The 24510-nt window shown below is 30.3% G+C and overlaps 1 protein-coding gene across 3 annotated transcripts in view; it reads right to left on the reverse strand.

Moving 5' to 3' along the window:
• LOC111684114 (disco-interacting protein 2) overlaps positions 1-24510 on the reverse strand; it is a 229272-nt gene that overhangs the window by 43767 nt on the left and 160995 nt on the right. For 2 of the 3 annotated variants that reach the window (XM_046952776.1, XM_046952775.1), the window contains 2 exons: positions 10384-10541; positions 1389-1470 (listed from right to left, as the gene is read on the reverse strand). In XM_046952776.1, coding sequence (XP_046808732.1) covers positions 1389-1470; positions 10384-10541 — 240 coding nt within the window. The remainder of the gene's footprint in view (positions 1-1388; positions 1471-10383; positions 10542-24510) is intronic. The other variant, XM_046952777.1, reaches the window with a different exon arrangement.

The raw sequence follows: 24510 nt of genomic DNA on the forward strand, positions 1-24510 counted from the left end.
AAACCACAGTGGGTATTCATTTTCTAAATTATTTTTTCGAAAATAACTATTGCTTTCACGGGAATTCAGAATTTTGAATCCCGAATTCCAAGGAAATTTTGCGGAAATTACCTTAATTATCTTATCTAATGGTGTTTACAATAAATATATTGATTGGAATTACTAATATATTATCTTTCATATTTAATTTTATTTTTATTAATAAAGACAAGTAAAAAATGTTTTAATGGCGACTAGTTTCATATAAAATGTTATTTATCCCAAATGTAATAATTATCATAATTGTTTAATTTACAATCGATGTTGTAGCGTTGTATGTCAGCAGCTGCTACAATAGTCATAACAATGTTGTTGGTATTTTCTATGCAAAAGCTCTATACAACTCATATGACAATTTTTCATATGTTTTTCGAATGTTGTAAGAAATTTTAGTGTTTCCAATTGTTTATTTCAACAACAAACAAAAATTCAAACGATTTTAGCATAAAAAACGATAAAATGGTAACACTGAAATCAAAAACAAACAGCTGTTTGCAAACACAAAAAAAATTATTAAAAACAATTTATTTATTAGATTAAAATGTGGAATAAAGAAAATAAAAGAATTGAAAATTCATTGAAATTAATTTGGTTTATTTCGCATGTTTAATATTTTTTGTTTTTTTTATGTTTTGACATTGTTATGTGTATTTGTTTTGATTGTTATTTTTTCATTGAGAACATAAACTTATGACTTGCTGCAAAGATCTGTTCACAATCACTGTTACTACACTTTAGTAGGTACAATATACAACTTGATTGTGAATTGAACAAATGTTGTGGGTATTTTCCATGCAAAAGTTCTATACAACAATTCTTACGACAATTTTTCATAAGTTTTTTATTTGTTTATTTCAGCATATAAATAAAAAATTCAATCGATTTTGGCATAAAAAACGATAAAGTGGTAACACAGAAATTACAAACAAACAGCTGTTTACCAAAATAAAAATTTATTAAAAACTGTTTATGTAATAGTTTAAAATGTGGAATAATAAAAATAATAGAATTTTAAATAAAAAGAAACTAATTTGGTTTATTTTGCTCGTTTAATTAGTTTAATATTATTTGATTTTTTAACTTTTAACATTGTTTGTTTTGATTTGTTTTTTTTTTTTCATTGTGTACATAAACTTATGACTTGCTACAAAAATCTGTTCACAATCACTGTTACTACACTTTAGTAGATACAATATACAACTTGAATGTGAATTGAACAAATGTATTGACTTTGACACTCATTCACAATTGAGTAATTTTTTTGCAATTAGAAAATGAGAACTTTGTATTTTTAAAACAACGTATAAATTAAAATATTTTTAATTTGAAATGTGTATGAATCTGCTTACCTTTTGAATTTAAAAGGGTGAACAACACGTGATCAGGTGAGGTAGTTGCTCTCCATCGAAGAACGCTAGTAATTAATTGATGCTAAAAATATAAATTAGAAGAGTTTATTGTTATTCAATATTAATATTAACAAATAGTAAGCAATTAGCCCAAAACAGTTTAGATACAACAACAGAAAATTTCTTCTGTTTAGGAGATATATTTTTAATTTCAATAGCTTATTTAAATATTACAAGCTTTTTATACCTTGATCTAAATTAATAATTTTTATTTCCATTTTAGTGTCACTTACTTAACTGTTACTAATCTTAAAATACATAAGGGGAATTTCAAGGGTGTCCAAGCCGTAAGCGCTTGGTACTCCTTTTTGTTACACCCACCATCAAAATAGATGGTGATATATTGTTGTCATTCCGTTTGTGACACATCGAAATATTAGTCATAGACCCACAAAAGTATATATATTTTGGGTCCTTATTAAATTCAAAGACGATTTACCGTCTGTCTGTTGAATTCATGACAGGAGCTAGGCAGTTGAAATTTTGCAAAAAAACTCTCCATAGGTAAGGTTTTCTTGGTAATGAAATGGACAATATTAATCCATGTTTATGGATAGCCCCATACAAGTGGACAAAATTTTATATGGATCGGTCAATAATTGACCCTACCCCCTTTAATGGTCCCCTTCAGAAAATGACATTAACCCTCATTACTGGCATTGAATTTGATATAAGTAAGCGACGAAATTTGAAATAAGTAAGTTTCTAAGAGTTAGGAAATACAGTTATGAAATTCGACATAAACAACTTTTATACGAACGTTAATCTTGCTACTGAATTTCATGCGGAAAATTACTTTATCTCTAATTACTGGCATAAAAATACGAGTACAGCGATGATAAAATAAACACTTTGTCACTTCAAAAGAGCTCGGTCCATAATAGAGATAAGCCGTATTGCAAATATCACTCTAATGTTTATAGGGGAGCATTCCTTTTACGGCATACAGTTTTATGGTGGGTATATAAGATTCGGCATTGCCGAATATAATGAAGCATCTCATTACTGTGGTCAATGTGAAGTAAGTATATTTATATATGAGAATACATATGTATATTTAAATAACGATTTAATCTAACCGCAGATATTATTTCTGTGGCAAAAATAAAAAACTTCGTATGTGATTTCAAAGTCTCATAAGAGTTAACCTTCTCATTTTCGTACAAACAAATTTAGTCAATATTCTTGCAAAACTTATATACAGTGAATCAATTAAGTAATTTGCCTATGTAAAATTTTATAAATTTTAAGAAAAAACTTTATCTGAACACTTATTTTAAGCAAAATAAAGCAACTTGTTTGTTGTATTTTTTGAAGAATATCTTATATTTTAAGATTCTACCATAAAAACTAAAATCGTGATATTAATTAACGGGATTTTTGATAAAATGTGAACGTATTGTTAATTTTTTAGGTCAATAAAGTAATTTGCTTTTTTAAGTTTTTTGTTCAATATTTGACTTAACATGAAATCTACGTTTCTTTGATTAAATATTCGAAAATAATAAGTAATTTTGAATTTAATACATGATATATTAGATAATCAATTGGGTTTTTGGTAATTTTGTATTGATAAACAAAAACTACATTACGGAAACCCTATCTGTTTGGGGAGTACTTTGTAAATTTTATTTAGAATTGTAGAATATTAATTCTTTTTAATAAATCTAACATTCTAGCCACTCTAAGTATGGGGACATCACCATATACCACTATAGAACTATTACATGCTAAAATCTCCATTTTCAACCTCATATTTTAAATGCTTTATTTTATGAGTAAGATACAGTAGGCGTATTTGGATCTGGATAGTTATTCTTGATTTGGGTTCTAAATATATATGTGTATGTATTAGCTGAAAAATATTGCTTTTGTTGACCTTAGGGTATGATAGCCACCTCTATTTTAAAATATCTAAATTAGGTATTTTTCCTTCACTTCACATTGGTTTCAAGCAACCTAAGGTCTGTTTAGAGGTCTAAATTTAAATATAGTGATAAATCAGGAGTCCAATGGTTTTCCTTGAATACAAATCGCCTCCCTTTGGCAGTTAAATATTTTGAAAGACCACTCAGTGTGTTTTTTCTAATAATTCTTTGGATCATTTCATCAATTACTCTATTTTATATTTTTTTAATGTTATTGATTAAACATCTCATAATTATATTTCATTGATTTAAACTTGTTCTAGAAATCTAAACTAATTTTTTATATCGAAATTGCTTCATTATTATCCTTTAAACATTTTAAAGGCAAATAACATCACATTTTCACACAATGAGGATATATATTTTTGCAAATCGCAATTGTAAAATACTTAACATTCGTGAAGAAACAGAGGTACAAAAAGAAAGAGGTGTAGAGTAAGTATAGAATGAAATACTGAGAGTAAAGAAATATTATGTTATAAGTAGAGGAGGATATAGAAGGTTTTGTCCTTGTTTACTAATAAGTGCCTTGATCAAGTATGGCTTGGTGGTCCGAAAACCAATTACTGTGCCTGACAAAGGCATTAATATTATCCAGTCTAGCCTGGATAGTTCTGACAAATCGTAAAATAGTCGCTTTCATAGATATAAGAATTAACAGAGATGATAAAAGAGACACATATGATATTCAATGATAGATAAACTTCAGTTTCAGTTTGTATGATTTTTCTTAAAGTTTATTTAAAATTAATTTTAAAACAAAAAATATTCAATTAAATTATTTCTTACTTGCTAAAATTTAATATATACTTTTATTCTTAAAAAATTATTCTAATGCCTTGGGACACCCAATAGTTTTGTTTTATCCTCTAGTATAAATAAAAAATCCACTTAACGATTTTGAAAATTTTAACCACAATAGTTTTCCATATGAGAGTTGCCAAGCAAATTATTGTAAGTTTGAGCCAATTTCTATATATGAAAAATTTCAATTATCTAACAGTTTTTAGGAAAGTCCGGCCATTATCATCTAAATTTTCACATGAATGTCAAAGTTCATCATGTAAAATTTGAAGATTCTAAATTGAATAACTAGATATAAAATTTTTTCTGTTTAATACATGTGGAGGCCAAAATGTTCAGATGAATATCAAAGTAAATTCTGCAATATTTGAAGAATCTACTTCTTTTAGTTTCCCAGTTAAATGAATTTTGTATTTAATTCATATGGTAGTAAACTTATTAGAAGTCCGCCGTTATACTGTAATGTCAAAGTTCTTCAAGTAAAATCTAAAGATTCTAGCTCCAACAGTTTCTCAGATATACGAATTTTTCTATATTATTCATATGGAGGATCCAAGCCCCCCAGATAAAAGTCCGCTAATTTTTCATAAAATGTTCGGATGAATGTAAAATTAAAGTTCTTCGTGCACAATTTTAAATTTCGTTCTATAACAGTGGAGGACTGTAACTGTTATATTATCTCAAGATAAACGAACTTTGTATTTAATTAATATTGGAGGTGCCGCTCCAATCATTGGTAGTCCAATTTATTACCCAAAATGTTTACAGGTATGTTAAAGTTCTTCGTGTAAAATTTTTAAGATTATAACTGTAATAGTTTCCAAGATAAACGCATTTTTTATTTAATTCATATGGAACGTACCACGACCCCTATTGCTAGTACGTCAATTTTTACCCCAAAATGTTCACATAGATGTTAAAGTACTTTGTGCAAAATTCACATTCATATGGGGGTGGGAGGTGCCACTCCCCCTATTGCTAGTCCGCTAATTTTTTGACCTAAGTATTTATGTTGATACTAAAGTGGCTCCTAAAAATTAGAAGACTCTGTTATAATTTCTCAGAAATACTAATTAGAGATTTTCTTTATATGGGAGGGGCCACGCTCGCTATAGCTAGTCCGCCCATTTTGCGCTCATATGTTCATGTGGATGTCAAAGTTGTCCATACAAAATTTGAAAACTCTAGCTGTTGCTGTTTCTGAGATATGTGATTCGAAATACTTGCTATGTATGTGGGCGTGGCATTTTGCATTAATAAAAAGAAGCCTATTGTTCCTTCTAGGTAGAAAGGAAGACACTGTGAAAATTTCAGGAATATCGGTCCAGCCGTTCAGCAATCTATAAAGTCCAAACATACATACATACATACATACATACATACATACATACATACATACATACATACATACATACATACATACATACATACATACCCACTAAACACTGTGCAGAGTTGTCGGTCAGAATTCGTTACGAAATCTGATGTAAATTCCTTGGGATATTCTGAAGGAATTTTAGACAAATCTGATTAAAGTCGGACAAATATCTGATACCATACCTGAAATTGTTTCGACATTTCGTATGAAAGTCTGATCAAATATAAGAAAGTCTGATAAATGGTGAAGTGTATATAAGATTGGGCACAGCCGAATATAGAAATATTCTTTGTTGTAATTAGGTTAGGTTGATAGGAGGATGTATACTATATCAAATCCGAAGAAATACACCTAGGCAACAATCGGGCGCTCCTTATCATGGGAGAGAAAAAAAAGAGGGAACTGAATGAATTATTTTTCAGTGTTCAGAAACTCCTGAACGTAATTCCTTCGAATCTTCCAAATCAGTGTTAGTCAGGAATGTTATTTCCGGAATAACATCACTTCCAAGATACTTGGATCTAACTTCTAACTGACAGTGGCAAAGAAAGTACTCCAAAGTTTCACTGTCCTCTCCGCATGCTCTACATACGTCTGAATAAATGTGCTCGTAATCCTGTGTGTCCACTCAGAATACGTACTATCATACTAACTTCAGACTTTCTGATTTTGAGGAGATTTTTCGTCTTGCTCTCATCAGGGTCACCCCATAGGATTTTCATGGTTGTACCCACTGTTTCCTTATTCCAAGAGGTCTTATGGGATTCTCTCACCCATATTTTAAGTTCAGCTTTTGTTGCGTCTAATGGTTTTCGTTTTTCAGGTTAAGAGAGGCCTGGTACCCATATGATGTGAACCTTACCTCTGGGAGAGTATTTAGTGAAATCTTTTTTATAATCCAATATGGTCTTATATTTAGTACTATCTCCTGATATAGCCCTAATTGCTTTTTTGGCTGTCGGCAAATATATTAAGCGCTGTGGGCGCCATATTTATTTAATCCAATTTATTCATCCGTTATTGCTCGTACTTCTGCTTGGAAGCTTGTGTAACAACGGATTCCTACTGGTATTTGCTCTAATGTTCCGCTTGACCAAAACATTCTATCTGTTGCACTTTTTGTCGAAAGCAGTCCACCAGATTATTGAAGCATAATGTAGAATTGGTCTAGTTACACTTTTATAAAGCCAATGTGTCATAGTAGGACTAAGACCTCATTTCATGCCTATAGTTCTCCTACATATCGCCCAGCACCGATGTGCTTTGTTGATCCTATCCTCTATGTGATGTCTCCATTTTAATTTTCGGTCCAGGATTACACCTATGTACTTAACTTTGTCTGTCACTGGTATCTTCTTGCCCAGGAAGCAAGGTTCGGTATATGTAGAAATTTTTGTCTTTCTTGTGAAAAGACAGATTTCCGTTTTTGCCGGGTTAACATTGAGGCCTCTCGGTTGAGCCCAGCTTAAGGCCGTATTCAGAGCCTCCTCTTCTGCACAAAAAATTTGGATCTTTTCCTTTACGACATTGTCTGCATAACAGACAGGTCTAAGCTCTTTCTTGCTTAGGGTCCTTAGGAGGCTATTAATCGTGGTAACCCACAGTAAAAGTGACAATATGCCACCCTGTGGTATACCGCGAAATACTTTTTTCCTGTGGTTGATCCAGATACGGAGCACCCGTTTAAAATAAAACAGTGTGCCCGTTATTGAAGGCGCCTTCAATGTATACCGCCAGTGTATATAGTTTGCTATCAAATAATGCACCTATGTAGTGGACAACTTCGTTTAAGGCGGTTTCCACCGATCATCCCTTTACATTAGCATGCTGCTTAAATTTTAGGTCTTTGTCGGGTATACTGCTTTTAACCATACTATCGACTATCCGTTCCAAGGTTTTAAGTAGGAAGGACGTAAGACTTATCGGTCGATAAGATTTAGGTGTCGCATAGCTAGGTAAATATCTGAGACAGATGTACGGAAAACAGTTCCTTTTCCCTTTAACCATATCAGATGTAATTACAATTTCCGTGTTAGCCTCCCCTTCCTCCAATATCGGTTCATCTATTTTATTCGATATACCGGGTGGGAAATGGGAGTCCATTAGGAGTTTCAGTATCGCCTCCATATCCTTCAGCCTTCTGCCCGTGTCGTCAACCATAGATTCCGGTTGGACATGAGTTTTGGATAGGAGTGCTCGTCTGAAACTCTTCAATTCTGAATTTCGTTTAAAAGCTCTTCTCAACATATAGTTATATTCAATACTTCATCTCTGAATGAAATACTACCACCTCCGTAGTAGTATTTTGCTCACGATTGCAGGATGACGAAGACACGTGACTCGTGAGTGGATCAACACTTGCCGCTGGTACTGGGTTATTAAGGCTCTGCACCGTAACTTTCGTCTTTTTATTTTCCATGTTGTTTTTTCCAGTTTTTTGGTCCGCGGGGAATATAATATTCCCAGGTGGTGGGTAATCTGCCCTCCCTCAGATTGAGTCCACTAAAACTGGTGGAGGACAGATGGTCCATCACCACCACCACCCCCAATCTGCCACCCCGGGACGCGCTCGGTAGGAGAAACCGGAAAACTCCACCGAGTTATTGTAATTATATTTATTGAATCAGTAAAAATATTTAACGGAAATTAAATTTATTTTAATAAAGAGTTTGTTAAAAAATATTTTCCCTCTCTGTGAAAATTAAACAAATTAGTTATAAACTCAAATAAAAATATTTATAAAAATCAAAATTAAATTTAAGCAAATAATTGTGTTAATAAAATAATAGTACATATTTTTTTCTGTGTAATGTTTCATTTAATTTTTAACAAAAATTTTGGTTAAGTGATAACTCATTAATATATCAAGAATATGTAAAAACAAGAAAAGTAAATTAACAAATTATTTCTTAAAATATATATTTGTATGAGATTTCATAAAAACGCATCGAGCTCTCAAATTAGCTCTCTGGTTTTTATTCTTTCACGTGTACATAACTTCCAAACAAAGAGAATGAGAGCTTGGAAGTTATTTCATTGAGATACACATTAAGAAATCTCTGATGTTAAACATAAAGATAAGTTCTTTTTCCGAAAGTTATTTTTGCAAATAAGAATGTTTGATATTTATTATTTATTTAAATTTTAAAACCTCATAAGGAAAATATTAAGTATTTGAAGAACTTTCTTCTAAGTGATTTAAAAAAAAATATGAATAAAGGTTAATCTACGACATGAAATACTAAACAAATGTAATACTCGATAATATATATTAATTCGTAACATTATATACATTATTTACAACATTATACTGTAAATGTTTTCTAATTATTGACATTTAAATCACTGCATATTCTTGTAAGATATTTATATAGATATTTATTTAATAATTGTTTAATTAATTTCGATTTTTATAAATATTTTTATTTAGGTTTATAAAGGAAAATATTATCTAACAAACACTTTATTGAAATAAATTTAATTTTCAGTAAATATTTTTATTTATTCAATGTTTTTGTTTGATTTTTTGTTTTATTTTTATGTCAGAATATGGAATACAACAATAAAACAAGTTTTGAATGTATGAATTAATATAATTCTTATTTGGTTTATAACATTAAATGTATATAAATGCAGAAGTCTATGAGCCAGGATGGAAAATTTCGAGCATCTGTTAAGATCCGGATTGGAAGATCAGTCCCGAACTGTGGCAGGTAGGTTGGTTCCTGGAAGACAACCTTATCGATATTAGTAATCAATAAGACTGAAAGATGTGCATCTATCTATCATAACAAGTTCTGAATCTGCTCCCCATTGAGAAATACGTTGAGAGTCTAGCGACTAGAAACTTATTCATACTGTTTGAATCAGCTCGAGTTAGACCAAAGCGTGTAGGCTACATAAGAATATTGTACGAGGTAGGTCTAACAGTCTTTTCTGATGGATTCTGGCACTGGGGCCGGAGTGTATTAAATAGATGACAACATTAAAGTGTACTACAGATTTCCTATCAATATGGGAATCCGTGGATATTATTTGGTCACACATTAGTAGGGGTCGAAATTTAATGATTTATGGTGACAGTCAGGCAGCTCTGTATGATTATTTTAGTAGGGGTAATAACCGGACACTGCGCAATGGGAGCTTTTAGGGGTAACAGTGTCAGTAACACAAATTTTTTGTTTGAGGATTATCTCCAAAATTGCGACCTGTAGTTTAAAAGCTCTATTCGGGGGGTTCAGTTGAATGGGGGCTAGGTGAAATAACGGACCGATATTAATCATTTCAATAGGCTTCGTCTACGGTATAATAGAAGATCATGTGTCAAATTTCATTGAATTATCTCCAAAATTGCGACCTGTAGTTTGATTACAATGTTTACAAGCTCTATTCGTGGGTACAGTTGTATGGGGGCTAGGTGAAATTATGGACCGATCTTAACCATTTTCAATAGGGTTCGTCCCTGGGACAATATAAGATCATGTACCAAATTTCATTCAATTATCGGCCTGAAGTCTGATTACAAGGTTTACATAGACAGACAGACGGGCGGGCGGACTTTAAGGTGGGTATAGGACCAATATTATTCTGCGTTACAAACATCAGCAAACCCAATATACCCTCCCCACTAAAGTGGGGAGTAATTACAACAGTGACAAATTCAAGATCGGTACAGCCGTTTAGCTGTCTATAGATTTCAAACCAACAAATAAATAAACATACATTTACACTTACTGATAGTCAACACATATTTCAAATAAAAAAATATCGGCAGCGGTATTTTTTAACATAACATAAGATTAAACAATATATTATATATAAATACCTTTCTTTCGTTATCCTCAGATAATCCAAGATCACGTCCATGAGCAATAGCAAGTCGGTTTCCTTGCACTAAATTTCCAACCATGACTGAAGCAGGTCCCACGGAAGTGTCTGTAATACCACATCCAGATGAACTTAGTTTTGCGGTAGATTGCACACCTTTTATGATGTTAGTATTAGAATGTAAATTTCCAACCAATTAAGCACATTATGATACAGAGTAGGTGTTATTATGGTAGTAGAATATGTATGAAATATGTAAGTGTGAATAAATAAATTAGGATGCGAAGGATGATGAATATTATGTCTTAAATATTTTATAGGTAGTTGATAGGTTAAGATGTAAGTCAAAATTAAGGAAAATACGACTGTATAAAATACATATGTATCATTCCGTGTCATACTCGTTTACTAATATAACTAATATGTTTTTTTTTCAAAAATCACTGTGTTTTATAAAACTCCACATAGGACATTTTGAAGTACTGTTTTAATATTCAGACATTTTTTAATTTGTATTGGATTTAGGGACCTTAACGGATAAATGTTTTCCAAGTATGATACCATGAAACGGATGTTAGCATTACTTCTGCAAAATAAAGAATTTAAGGCAGTAAAATAAAATCTGTTATAGAGCTTCATCTCGACAACCTAAATGAAGATGGTTATTTTCGCTGATAATCAGTTGTTTTCGAATTAGTTTGTTTTCATTTTGCGTAATTAAAAATAGCAATTAGATTAATATTAATATTCTTGCACAAATTAGCTACTCGCACCAAATTTTATACATTTTTCGTTTTGAAATAACAAAAGAATTAGAATATGGGGATAAAAGTTTCTTTAAAATTTAAAATACCTGTTAAAATATTTTTTTTGGCATATTTTCTCGAAAATGCATCAAATAAAAGTTGTAAGAAACAGCTACTAAATTACTCTTTAACTTTAGTAGCTGTTTCTCTTCAATATTATCAGACTAAATGTTAAAATAGTTCAAACCCTGAACTATGTTAGTCGCTTCTATAAGTTCGAATATTACTACATATTTTCTCCATCACATCTGGAATCTGGGATATCATATCCTGAGTTTTGAGAAAACGCAATTTTGTTCCCTTTTCGAGACTTAATATCAGCGCCCTGAGTGATTTAAATATAACATTTCACAAAGTACAATTTCGTTGTAATATTTGTATCGTAGCTATGAGATACCACGCATTTCCTGGGAAAACTTCATCAAATTATATCAAAGATGTTGACATTGAAGGACGGACACCACATCAACATATAGCGCCCATTCCAATTTAAAAATGTATAAATATTAAAATTCGCACAATCAGTGCGTATTTCCATAAAATAATTGATAATGACTTTCAATAATAACCACTTACTTATTCACAAACTTACTTATTATTACTACATATCGTCCTGATTACATAGAAGTTGTCTAATAACAACTTATTAATGTGTTAAATAAATACTTTTTATTTCATACGTCTTCTTTTTCCCTGAAGATATTACGTTTTCGCTACGATTTACATTAAATGATTTTTCTAATTACTTGTTAGCGATTTAGTAAGGTATTTGCTCCAATGACAATACCGCACAGTGTTCGATTTTTAAATTAGACTAGCCAGGACCCCAAAAACTAACTTTCATTTTAATCAGACTTTACGTACGTTAAGTGTGATCGTGCCCTTCATTGCTAATGGTTATTTTAATTTTTTAGTCAATAAAGTATTTTGATTTTTAGGGTTTTTGTTAATTTTTTAATATTGCTGTATTTTTTTAAATATTTACAATTTTTATTATTCCTACAAATATTTAAAAACAAAACTAAATAAGGTAATTTCGATCGAAATCTACACGAAATCAAGTAATTTCCCATACATTTTATTAATTTGATATCAAGTAATTTTGCTTAAAGCTGCGTTAGAGCACTCCACACTCTAGCAAATTGTATTTCTTTCTTTTTCATACCAATATAATTTCAAATTTGACTATCTCGTTTGATACCACTCCAGAGTGTAGATTATTTTCACTCTGGAATTAACAAAAAATGTAAATGCTAACATGACAAATGTTAATTAAAAAAATTGTAAAAAAAGATATATATTTTTTAATAAATAAGCTTATTTGAATGTGTTCGTAGGATTACTGATGATTCTTATTTTGCAGGTAAGGGGTTTGGTTGAACCGAAGGGACTTGGCACATACAGAAGACAGGTAGGTTGAACACTGTTTACGAGAGACATGTTTCAAAGGATTAGTGCTGGACAGGTTCGACATTGGTTATACAAGCTTTTTATGAATTCGTTTGTTTGCTGGAGGAATTGGCAGATTGTAAACATAGGTTTAGTTCGAAACTAGGTGGTATTTAAAATAAATTGAGGGGGAGTGAAAAGAAATGAAAAGTTGAATAACTCAAATAGTACTAAGGAAAATAGGTTACACATTTTAAAAACTTGTGGTATTTTCAACGGGCTGATCTGTCAGTAACCTGCAATCGGCATGGGAAGTTGGAAAACGGTTATTTAAACCGATTTGAGGGAAATAAACAAAACAATTAATTTTTTTAACTTTTGTAAATACATATACATGGAATGTATTTTGTTGACGTATTCTTTGAGGACTGCAAATTTATTGCGTATTCCTGGACTTATGGCATATTTTCTTCTAATTTGTTCTAATACGTGCAAATTTGTACTTTTAGTAATTAGATCGAAAATAAAAGAACACACAGTTTCATAAGACATGAAAAATATATCTGTATGCATTGTTCATTTATTTAAAAAAGAAATTAAAATAAACATGCCAACATGCATACTTTTAATTCTTTCAATGTATCATGTTTCCACGCTAGAAAGAGGAAATGTGTTTAGAACAGCTGTCCATTCCACTTTAGTTAGTTTTAAAAAAAAGTATGTACATATGTACATCAAATCCGAAGAAGTACACATAGGAAGAAGTACACTCTCGGATCTGTTCTGCGCTTTTTACCAGTGCCTCAGGTGGGAAGCGAACCCACGATCTCCAGATTATAACACTAGTCTTTCGGAGGCCAAACTTACGCATGTTTCTTACTAAACTAATTTCTTTCTGACTAAACTAATTTCTTTCTGACTAAACTAATTTAAATTTTTATATTCATTATAAAATTTGTTTTTAATAATTTTTATGTATGTATTTATTTCTGACTCAAGTTGTCATTTTTCAATTAACATTAGTCATGTTGAAGATAACATTATCATGTTAACTCCAAAGTAAAAATAATCTACACTCTAGCGAAGAATTTGTTTGACTCTGGAGTGGATTAAAACGAGATAGTCAAAATTTTTACAACTATTCACAAAACAAAAATTAATAAAAAAAATTAAAAGCAGATAAAAACAATATAATTCAATTCAAAATTTTCAAAAATTATAATAAATGTGATAAATATATTGTTTAAATATTAAATAAATGCAGATTTACAAAAAAGTACGGACTTAGCATGCAAGCAAAAATTCCCGTCTGAACAGGTAAGATATCATTATAATTGTACATTTATAGTTTCGACGCAAATTATTTAATTTCAGCTCGGTCTGAATAGGCCACTTGATATTTTGTTGGTACGACAAAATTTTGATATTTCTTAACCGATTTATTATCCTATGTACCCACAAGAATTTATCAATTTCTGACTTAACATGAAATCTATCGTTTTTTTATTTCGTTGTAAAACACTAGTTTACAACGATTTTGCTCATGATATAAAACATATATGGATATTTTTTTTGTCGTCTAAGTCAAGAAAAAATATTCTAGAAAATCTAGGACGTCAAATTTTTGAATTATTCATAAAGAAAATGCTGAAAACGGTTAAATTAGGAGGACAAAATTAAATATTTAGGGAATTAGTTATTTTGTATACAAAAAAATTTGACTGGTCTTCCTCACAACTCTGTAAAAATAGATTTCTAGATTTGGACCTAGAAAAAAATTTTGGTGAGTTATAAAACTATATATTATAACAAAATAATCTGGGTTTTTCATTTTGTATTGATAAACAAAAACTACATTAAGGAAATCTCCATCTATTTGGGGAGTAATGTGTGAATTTTATTTAGAATTGTATAGTATTGATTCTTATTCAATAAAGTACTAAGTACCAATTTGTATAAGGAATTTAGAGACGATATATGTGAAATTCAATGGTTTTCTTTGGATACAAGCCGCCCCCCCCTGGTAGTTAAAAATGTTGAAAAACCACTCAGTGCATTTTTTCTAAAAAAAATCTTTGAATTATTTCATCACTTACTCCATTTTATATTTTATAATGAAATTGATAAACATCTTACAATGGTATTTCATTGATTTACACTTGTTCTAAGCCATGTCCCTCTGTCTGTATGTTTGTTCAAATCAGTTTTAGAGGACCGAGATCCGAACCTTCAATACTCCTCTTAGACAAGCTTTCGGGAAACTCGCTATTTAAAATCAGCAAAATCGGTCCATAAATAACAAAGATATGAGCAAAAATCCGAGACAACCTCTGAAAATTTCATCAATAATTGAGATTCTTTATTCATGCTCTGACAGAAAATGCAAAAAAGAAAAACAAAATACATAATCATACGGTAAATTTTGTTATTGTACGCTTGTTTATAAAAACAAGTAAGAGTTATATATTCGTCTGTACCGAATCTTATATACCCTTCACCATAGTGTGTTAAAATAACAGTCAGTACCATAAAGTCCTCTTTTACATCACTTTCTTCGGGCACAACATGCTTAAGTTCATGTTTCTAGATTCAATATTATAGAAAATTCAAGAGTACCTTTTGAAAAACGAAAAAGTACCAAAAGATCCCTTTTATGGGTTCTCACTTAATTCAGACTCTTCATACCCAATATTTCTAGGATCAATATTATAGAAAATTCCAAAGGTGAACTTTTAAAAAACAAAAAGTAAAAAAGGTCACATTTTCCGGTTTTCACCAAATTCCGTGTCTACATAATTAATTTCATATTTCTAGGTTCAATATTAAAGAAAATTTAAAAAATACCTTTTGCAGAATGAAAAAGTACCAAACAATCTCCATTAAATTAAAAAAGTACTCTTTGAAAAACGAAAAATACCAATAAGTTCCCTTTTATGGGTTCTCACCAAATTCAGACTCTACATACTTAATTTCATATTTCTAGGTTCAATATTAGCAAAAATTCAAAAAGTACCTTTTAAAAACATAAAAAGTACAAAAAAGTTTCCTTTTTCTGGTTCTCATCTAATTGCGACTCTACATACTTAATTTCATGTTTCTAGGTTCAATATTATAGAAAATTCAAAAAGTTCCTTTTGCAGAACGAATCAGTACCAAAAAATCCCGATTGATTTGTTCTCGTCTAATCCGGGCTCTACATACTTAATTTCATGTTTCTGGGTTCATTATTATAGAAAACTAAAAGTAAGGTACAAAAAGTTCCCCTTTATGGGTTCTTACCTAACTCCGAACCTACATACTTAATTTCATATTCCTAGTTTCAATATCATATAATATATATTATATAGAAAACTCAAAAAGTACCTTTTGAAAAAGTACCAAAAAGATCCCCTTTATGGGTTCTTGCCTAATTCCGAACCTACATGCTTAATTTCATGTTCCTAGGTTCAATATCATATAATATTCAAAAAGTACCTTTTGAAAAACACCAAAAAGATCCCTTTTATTGGTTCTCTCCTAATTCAGACTACACATATTTAATTTCATATTTCTATGTACCTTTTGAAAAACGAAAAAGTACTAAAAAGTTCCATTTTATGGGTTCTAACTTAAGCCGGGCTCCACATACATATTTTAATGTTTCTAGCCAATAAGAACACATTAGTACTGCTTTCGCTCTGCTCCTCTTACTTTGCTGCTCTCGCTCTGCCTTGTTTTTATAAACAAGAGTACAATGACAAAATTTGCCGTATGATTATGTATTTGGTTTTTGTTTTTTGCAATTTCTGTCTGAGCATGAAAAAAATCTAAATTTTTTATGAAATTTTCAGAGGTTGTCTCGGATTTTTGCTAATATCTCCGGTATTTATGGACCGATTTTGCTGATTTTAAATAGCGATCTTCTCGAAAGCATGCCTAACAGAATTATTGAAGATTTGGATCTCGCCGATATCTGTCTTCGGAATGACAAACTTTTATATACCCTTCTCACGATGGTGAAGGGTATAACAAGGCAGAGCGAGAGCAGCACTAGTGTGTTGTTATTGGCTAGAAACATGAAATTAAGTATGTGAAGCCTGTCTGAACCCATTGTGACTAACATGGTAGTCTGACAGACACCAAAAAAATCACAAAAATTTGATTTTTCAATTTGTACCTTGTCAATAAACACTGGGTTGCATTGTGGTGTCGAAGGGAAAAAATATTATAGTAATTAACAACTTAGACCCTTAAACAATAAATATAAATAGTTTAAGTTGGTTTCAAAAACAGATCTTAGAAAATACAAGCTTTCAAAAAATGGTGTCTAGCAGACACCACTTCAGTAAAATAGTTATAAAAAATCCACGTCGGTCTCAGAGGGTTAAGTTAGAATTCATAAAAGGGAATTACTTTTTCGTTCTACAAAAGGTACGTAGGGACGTAAAATCAGGTATGTAAACGTTCTACAAAATGTACTTTTAGAATATCTATAATATTGAACCTAGAAACAATGAATTTTTTGGTACTTTATCGTTCTACAAAAGGTACTTTGTACATTTTTTATAATATTGAACCTAGAAACATGAAATTAAGGATTAGGTAAGAACCCGTAAAAGGGGACTTTTTGGTACTTTTTAATTTTTCAAAAGGTATTTCTTGTATTTTCTATAATATTGAACCTAGAAACATGAAATTAAGGATTATGTAAGAACCCATAAAAGGCGACTTTTTGGTACTTTTTATTTTTTCAAAAGGTATTTCTTGTATTTTCTATAATATTGAACCTAGAAACATGAAATTAATTGTGTAGAGTCGGAATCAGATGGTGAATTAATTTTTGGTACTTTTTCGTTTTTCAAAAGGTATTTTTTAAATTTTTATAATAATGAATCTGGAAACGAGAAATGAAATATATGTTGTCGAAATTATATGAGAAGCCATAAACGAGAACTTCATTATACTTTTTTTTTTTGAAAAATACTTTTTTTAATTTCCTATAAAATTGAAAATAGATACATGAAATTAAGCCCAGAGTAATAACAATAAGGGTTTTTTTAATCACTGGATTTATTTTGCATTTATTTTATTCCGAAAAATAACTATCTTAGGAGGCTGACATTTAATTTTGGTTATCATTATCTGAAAATACGCTGTCTAAGTTAATACAAGGTCAAAGAAAAATTAATTTCAGTGCAAAAATGGCGTTTCTGTAGCTAAAAGAAGTAAATTCAATTTATATTTATTAAATCCAAAAAAAGTAGTTACATTTAGCTAATTTCAATATGGCGATGCTAAAAATAAACAAAATTGCTGTAAATGTTGCACTTCCTGTTATTTCAGTACAAATACACCTTTTTCAACAAATTGCTAAAGTTTGAATTGAAAAATTATAATTTTAACATTAAATTTTGAAATAACTCCTTCTGTTGGCCGCTTTTGACATTATGATTTGAAATTTATTTAAACTCGATTAAAACCTTTTGCCTTATCCACCTGGCGTACAGTGCAAGAACTAACATTTGGATTTAATAAATCCATTTGTTTAAAAAATGCTGCTATTAATAACCTGTAAAGAGAACTTTTTGGTACTGACTGTTTTTTTTAACATATCATGGTGCAGGGTATATAAGATTTGACACGGCCGAATATAGCACTTTTACTTGTTTACATTGGAGTTGCCTCATTTTTTTCCTTTAAACATTTCTAATGCAAATAACTTCTCAGTTTATCACAATGAATATATCATTTTTGAAACTTGCAATTAAAAGATACTTAACACGTATCCTTTTAACAAAAAATTCAAAAAATTCGTAATTCCGAAGTCAGGAATGTTATTTTTGAAATAACATCACTTTCAAGATACTTGAATCTGCAATAAAATATTTTTAAATAGTAAAATATTCTTCAAAATTGCGGCCTGTAGTTTGATTACAAGGTTTACATGGACGGACGGACAGACGGATGATTCTAAGCCGATTGGTACACTTTAAGGTGGGTATAGGACCAATATTATTGTGCGTTACAAACATCAGCACAAACCCAATATACCCTTCCCACTAAAGTGGTGTAGGGTATAACAAAGCGGTTAAAAAGTTGTCATTATTTAATAATAGTATGATTTGAATTAGTTTATATATCTTTATTCACTTATTAAGTGCTGAGAAAATATATAAAAATAAAAATATGGTCAATATGTTAGGAAATAATTGCTACCAATTAATTTTAATATATATCGCCCGTTTAGTTAAAAATTTACGTTGTTGAAAAAATATGATCAGAATGTTGAAAAATTATATAAACCTATCACAAATTAATACGTAATACATTTTGAATGAAAAAATATATTTTTATAGTTTTCGGCAAAAACACGATAAGCCAGACCTATGTGCAGTGGCAGAGATAGTGCTCCAGAGTTTCACAGTTCTCTCCACATGCTCTATCTTCGTCTGAATCCGCGCGGCCAAATTTGTATAGATGTGCTCGCTATACAACGTACAACTTCAGACTTGCTCATTTTGAGGAGATATCTCGTCTTATTTTTATCAGTGTCACCTCATAGGATATTTTTGGTTCCACCCAACGTTTCATTATTCCAAGAGGCCTTATGGATTTTCTCACATATATTTTTTTGGTTTTTCGTTTGTCAGGCTAACTTTTAAACATCTGCATGTGTAAACTTGTTCTTAAATTCACAAGGTTTGAACAAATGAATTATACTCTCATATAACTTGCTTAATATAGAAAGACCTGGTTCGCACTGGGAAACTTTTGTTGAGAAACTATTGATTTTTGTTTAAGAGAAAGGGATGGTTGATATTTCTCTCTCTTTCTCTCACGCACAATAATCAAAAGTTTCCCAGTGTGAACCAGGTCAAACGAAACATTGCTCGTCTGGCTCGTTGATAGTTGTTTAAAGTTTGATATCATTTGTCAAAAACAACCTAATGACAGCAAAAACATCTGGAATATACGATTGATAAGAGTGATCAGTTCACACTTTTACGTACAAACAGTCATTAATGTTTTATGTAAATGCGAAGATTTTCGCATTCACTGAACGAAACTTCGTAACAAGGGTCAGTGTTGCCACTTTGGTTATTATTAACCAAAATTGGTTATTTTTATTTTGCATGTGTAAATGTAAATTATTTTTTCGTTTTTGCTATTTTTTGCAAATATATAAATTATTTTATAGCAATCATCAAAAAAGTTGGGAAGTAGGTATCAAAATGTTGGTCCTTAGTAAATTTTAAGACGATCCGTCTGAAAGAGCTGAAATTTGGCAAACTATTTTAAGTTGACCCAGTTTGTTTGGTATTGAAAATGGACAATATCGGCCAAAGATTTCACCTAGCTCCCATATTTAGCCCTATTCAGAAAATTACTATATTGCTAGTAACTGGTTTAAAAAAGCATATATAGCAATGAAATTCGACATAAACAAGCTTTTTTGGAGCCGAAATGTTTTTGTCAAAGCATATGAGGATCGGCACATAATTAATTGACACTTTTCTCCGTATGAAGTTCCCTCAGTAAATTATTTCAAAGCTCATAATTTGCTATAAAACCACAATATAGCAACAAACTTCAACATAATCGTGTTTAACTAAACTCTCTATGTAAAATTTTATGAGAATCGGTCAATAATTGAGTTTAACCCCTATATAAGGTCCTCTTAGGAAAATGACTTTAACCTATATGTTCCGTAAACATTTCTAGTTTAAAAACGAATTCTCATAAGTTTTCTCGTTAAAAAAAAAACGAGCACACAAATCTAGTCGAAAGTATATCGATTTTAACTTTATTAAAATAATTGTAACTTAATATAAATGCTATGGACATTTTAAACTTTTTTTTTTCATTTAAAATATGATTATTTTTCTGAATTTTACGTTCATATAAAAATTCGATTTGCAGAAAGAAAATCTACCTACCACATTGAAACATAATTGAACCAATATCCTATACAAGCTCAATTTCTGAAAATGAATTTATAACTTTAAAGTTTCTGAAAAGAAATTCATGACTTTAAAGTTCATAGCCAAATGAAAACATGAAATAAAAAATAATTTTGGTTACTATTTTCTAAATTTGGTTATATTTTATTCACATTTTAGTCAGAAAAAAATTTTGTTGTGGCAACACTAACAATAAAATATACAAAAACAATTATTTAGTTTTTTAAAAGCATTCATCAAAGCATGTTGATGTCGCTTCGATTCAGAAATTACATTTTATTACAAATTGTGGCATGCATATACATGAATGTGTGTGAAAAATGTAAAAGAAAAAATGACATTGACTATTTGCATTTTTGTCAACTTATAATTGTACTAATAGTATTCTATTTTCTAATAGTATTTTATTCTTGTTTGGTTAAAATAAACACAAATTCTATAAAATCACTCATAAGTTGTCTCGAAACTTTCCGAAACAGATAATACATTATTCCAATTTGTTTTTCACATTGTGTTTTACCAAAATGAAAACAAAATTAAATTTGTATGTAAAAACTACTATAGAGGCGCTACACAAAAAACATACTTCTTTATATGCAATATTATTATTATTTTTGGTAAGCGAAAAAATAATGAGTTAAAATACTAATGAAAAAGTAGTAAAAGGAGTAAAATTACCATTTTAACTCAATGTTTTTGATAAATATTGCAATATTTGGCAATTCAAACCTATCTTAAAAATTTAAAAGGGACTTAAATGTCATGGTGGTTGTGTTGTCTAAAAGAAAGAATAATGGTGAAATTATTTAAATTTATTACAAAAAGTAAGGAAATTAATGTCTGTAAATTAAGACTAGTATAGAAACGGCATGATCTATCGTTAAAAATATAGGAGAAAGTTATTTTTTTATTCGAAAGCTTAATACTAGTTTTAGCATCACTATTAAAGTTACGGTCATATAGTAGTACATATAAGCAAAATTGCGAGGATATTAGTACTTAATAGTTTTTCTTATCACTTAAACTTAATGTTTATTGTATTTGCGACACTCTTAATCTATTTAAAACCACGAAAATAATTTATATTTTACAAACGAAAAAAATATATATTTTTAATTCTTTGACATTTCATTTTAATTGAAACTGAAAAAAGAAAAGTTGTACATTTTCGTATTGAAAATTCAAAGAAAAAAAATAAATAACAAATATTTTCATTTAATATTAATAACACAAAAAAAATAACGTCCAAATAATACATTTTTATACCCACTATCAAAAAAAGATGGGTATTGAAAATGAGCAATATCGGTCCACGTTTTCGGATACAAGTGGACCCCCGAAAAACAGATTTAACGGGCATATCTGTTTTAAAAGTATGAGTCTAGCGATGAAATTCGACACAAATAAGTTTCATATGAGCCAAAATCATCCTACCAAATTTTATGAGTATCGGTCCATAATTGACCCTACCCCCATACAAGGTCCCCTTCGGAAAATCGATATAACGCTCATTACTGGTTTAAAAATAAGAATTTTGTGATGAAATTCGACACAAATAAGTTTCATGCAAGTCAAAATCTCTATAGCAAATTTTATATGGATCGGTCCATAATTGATCCTACCCCCCATATAAGGTCCCTTCAAAAAATTACTTTAACTCTCATTACTCGATTAAAAATACGAGTAAAGCAATGAAATTTTACATTAGTTAGTCCCTAAACTTCTCTACCATCCGTATTTCTACAGATTTGATGTATACATCTTTTACTTTCAAACTAACAAACTAAGTAAGTTTCTTACGAGCCAAATCTTAACAACTTTTACAGGAATGCAAATCTTCCTACAGAATTTAATGCGGATAGTGTTAAACATGTTTTATATCGGTCTAAAAATATATAAAAAATTTTATAAAAACTGTCAATAATTCGCCCTACTTCTGATATAAGGTCCTATTCTGTAAATTTGATGAGTAATATCGCCCTGATGTTTAAAGGAGAGAGCATTCCTTTTACGGCGTACGATTTGATGGTGGGTATATTAGATTCTTCATAGCCGAATATAGCACTTTTACTTGCTATTTATTAGCTTTTGAACAACTGTGTATATTTTGTGCTTCTACTAATACATTCTCACAATCAGTTCCGCATATATATTACTATATAGTTACGGTTTTAAATATTACGTATTAGAGAATAAATATAATAAGAGTATGGAATAAATTTTAGTTTTTTTGTTACACTCAACCCGTTTTATTCTAACAACAAAAATAATTCAAAGAAACACTGTTTGTAATGTTTTATCATACACCTCTATTGCCATTGAAAATTGCTATCGTGATCCTGCTGTGAAATATCACAATAATTGATTTTGTTTGCCTGTTGTGAAATTTTTTGATAGAATTGAACAGCTAAACAAAAAAAGTGAAAAGCGATAAGGTAGTTACTATGTGAGTAATGCACAGAGTTGTCAAGTATATACATACGTATGTACGAAAAGACTATGAAATGTTGACGTCGCAATATATATAAATTTTATACACATCCGTTGTCTAAAAGTTAACAAACGTGGTAAGCTTATTATTGACATTAGATTGTGAGCTTTCCACGTTTTTTAACTTTTAGACAAGGGATGTGTATAGGGTTGCCAGCCTGGCTGGACTTGGCTGGATTGTCCAGCTTTTTTGATGCTTGTCCAGTTTCAAGCTAAAATTTAATTCGTCCAGCTAAATAAAATATTTTTAGTACACTGCAATAATTATAGCCTACACCACTTAAGTGGGGAGGGTATATTGGATTTGTGCAGATCTTTGTAACATACAAAAATATTCATCCTAGACCCACCTTAAAGTATACCAATCGGCTTAGAATCGTTTTCTGAGTCGATTAAGCTATGTCCGTCCGTCCGTCTGGCTGGCTGTCCATGTAAACCTTGTGCGCAAGGTACAGGTCGCAATTTTCAAGATAATTGGATGAAATTTGGCACGAAGGTTTTATTTGACTCAAGGACGAAGCCTATTGAAAATGGTTAAAATCGGTCCATTATTTCTCCTAGCCCCCATAGAACAGAACCCCCCGAAAAGGGCTTCTGAGCTCATAATTTTGTTAAATATACAGATATATCAATGAAATACGGCACAACTAAGTTTTTTAGAAGTCTTGATGACTCTGCCAAATTTCATAAAGATCGGGTCCCATTTAACCTTAGCTCTCATACAAAGTCCTCTTCAGAAAATTACTTGAATGTCCCAAATTAACTTATAAACACAAATATTGCGATGAAATTCAGCATAATAAAATATTATGTAAATATAAATATATTCACAAAATTTTATCGGGCTTGGTCCATATTTGCCCCTAGCCCCCATATAAAGCCTCTTTCAGAAAATTAGTTTTTCATCCATAAATTGCTTAAATGTATCGGATCAAGGGAATATTGAAGATAAATGCTTTATTATGAAAAATAAATCACATTTAATATTCATAACTGGTGTAGGGTATCATATGGTCGACCATATATATACTTTCTTACTTGTTTTTATGTTGTCTTTGTCAAATCATGTTAGCCAACTCTGATTGTACATTTGTTATACAACTATGTTATGATTTCCCTCTTTTATCATCATGTCTCAACACTTGAACAGCTGAATGTCGTAAAAAATATTAGGTCTGTTCGCATACTCGATAATTTGTAACAATTTGCAACAATTGTTATTGGATTCCGTTCGCGTACGTTCAAAAACTTGCAACGAGAGAGTAAGAAAGCGGTAAAAATTAAAGTTCGTTGATAGAGAATTTTTTGATTTTACTGAATATTTTTCCCCAGTAAAAAATATCCAACTTATATTTACAACATATGTTTGATTTATGAATATGTAAACAAACCAAAGAAATCAAAAATTTGGTAAATTTTAAATTTTTTGAAAGAAATATATAAATTAATAACACACGAATGTTAAAAAATTATTTGTAATTATATTTATTTTAAATTTAT

Source organism: Lucilia cuprina, chromosome 5, assembly GCF_022045245.1.
Source record: "Lucilia cuprina isolate Lc7/37 chromosome 5, ASM2204524v1, whole genome shotgun sequence".
NCBI lineage: Eukaryota > Metazoa > Arthropoda > Insecta > Diptera > Calliphoridae > Lucilia > Lucilia cuprina.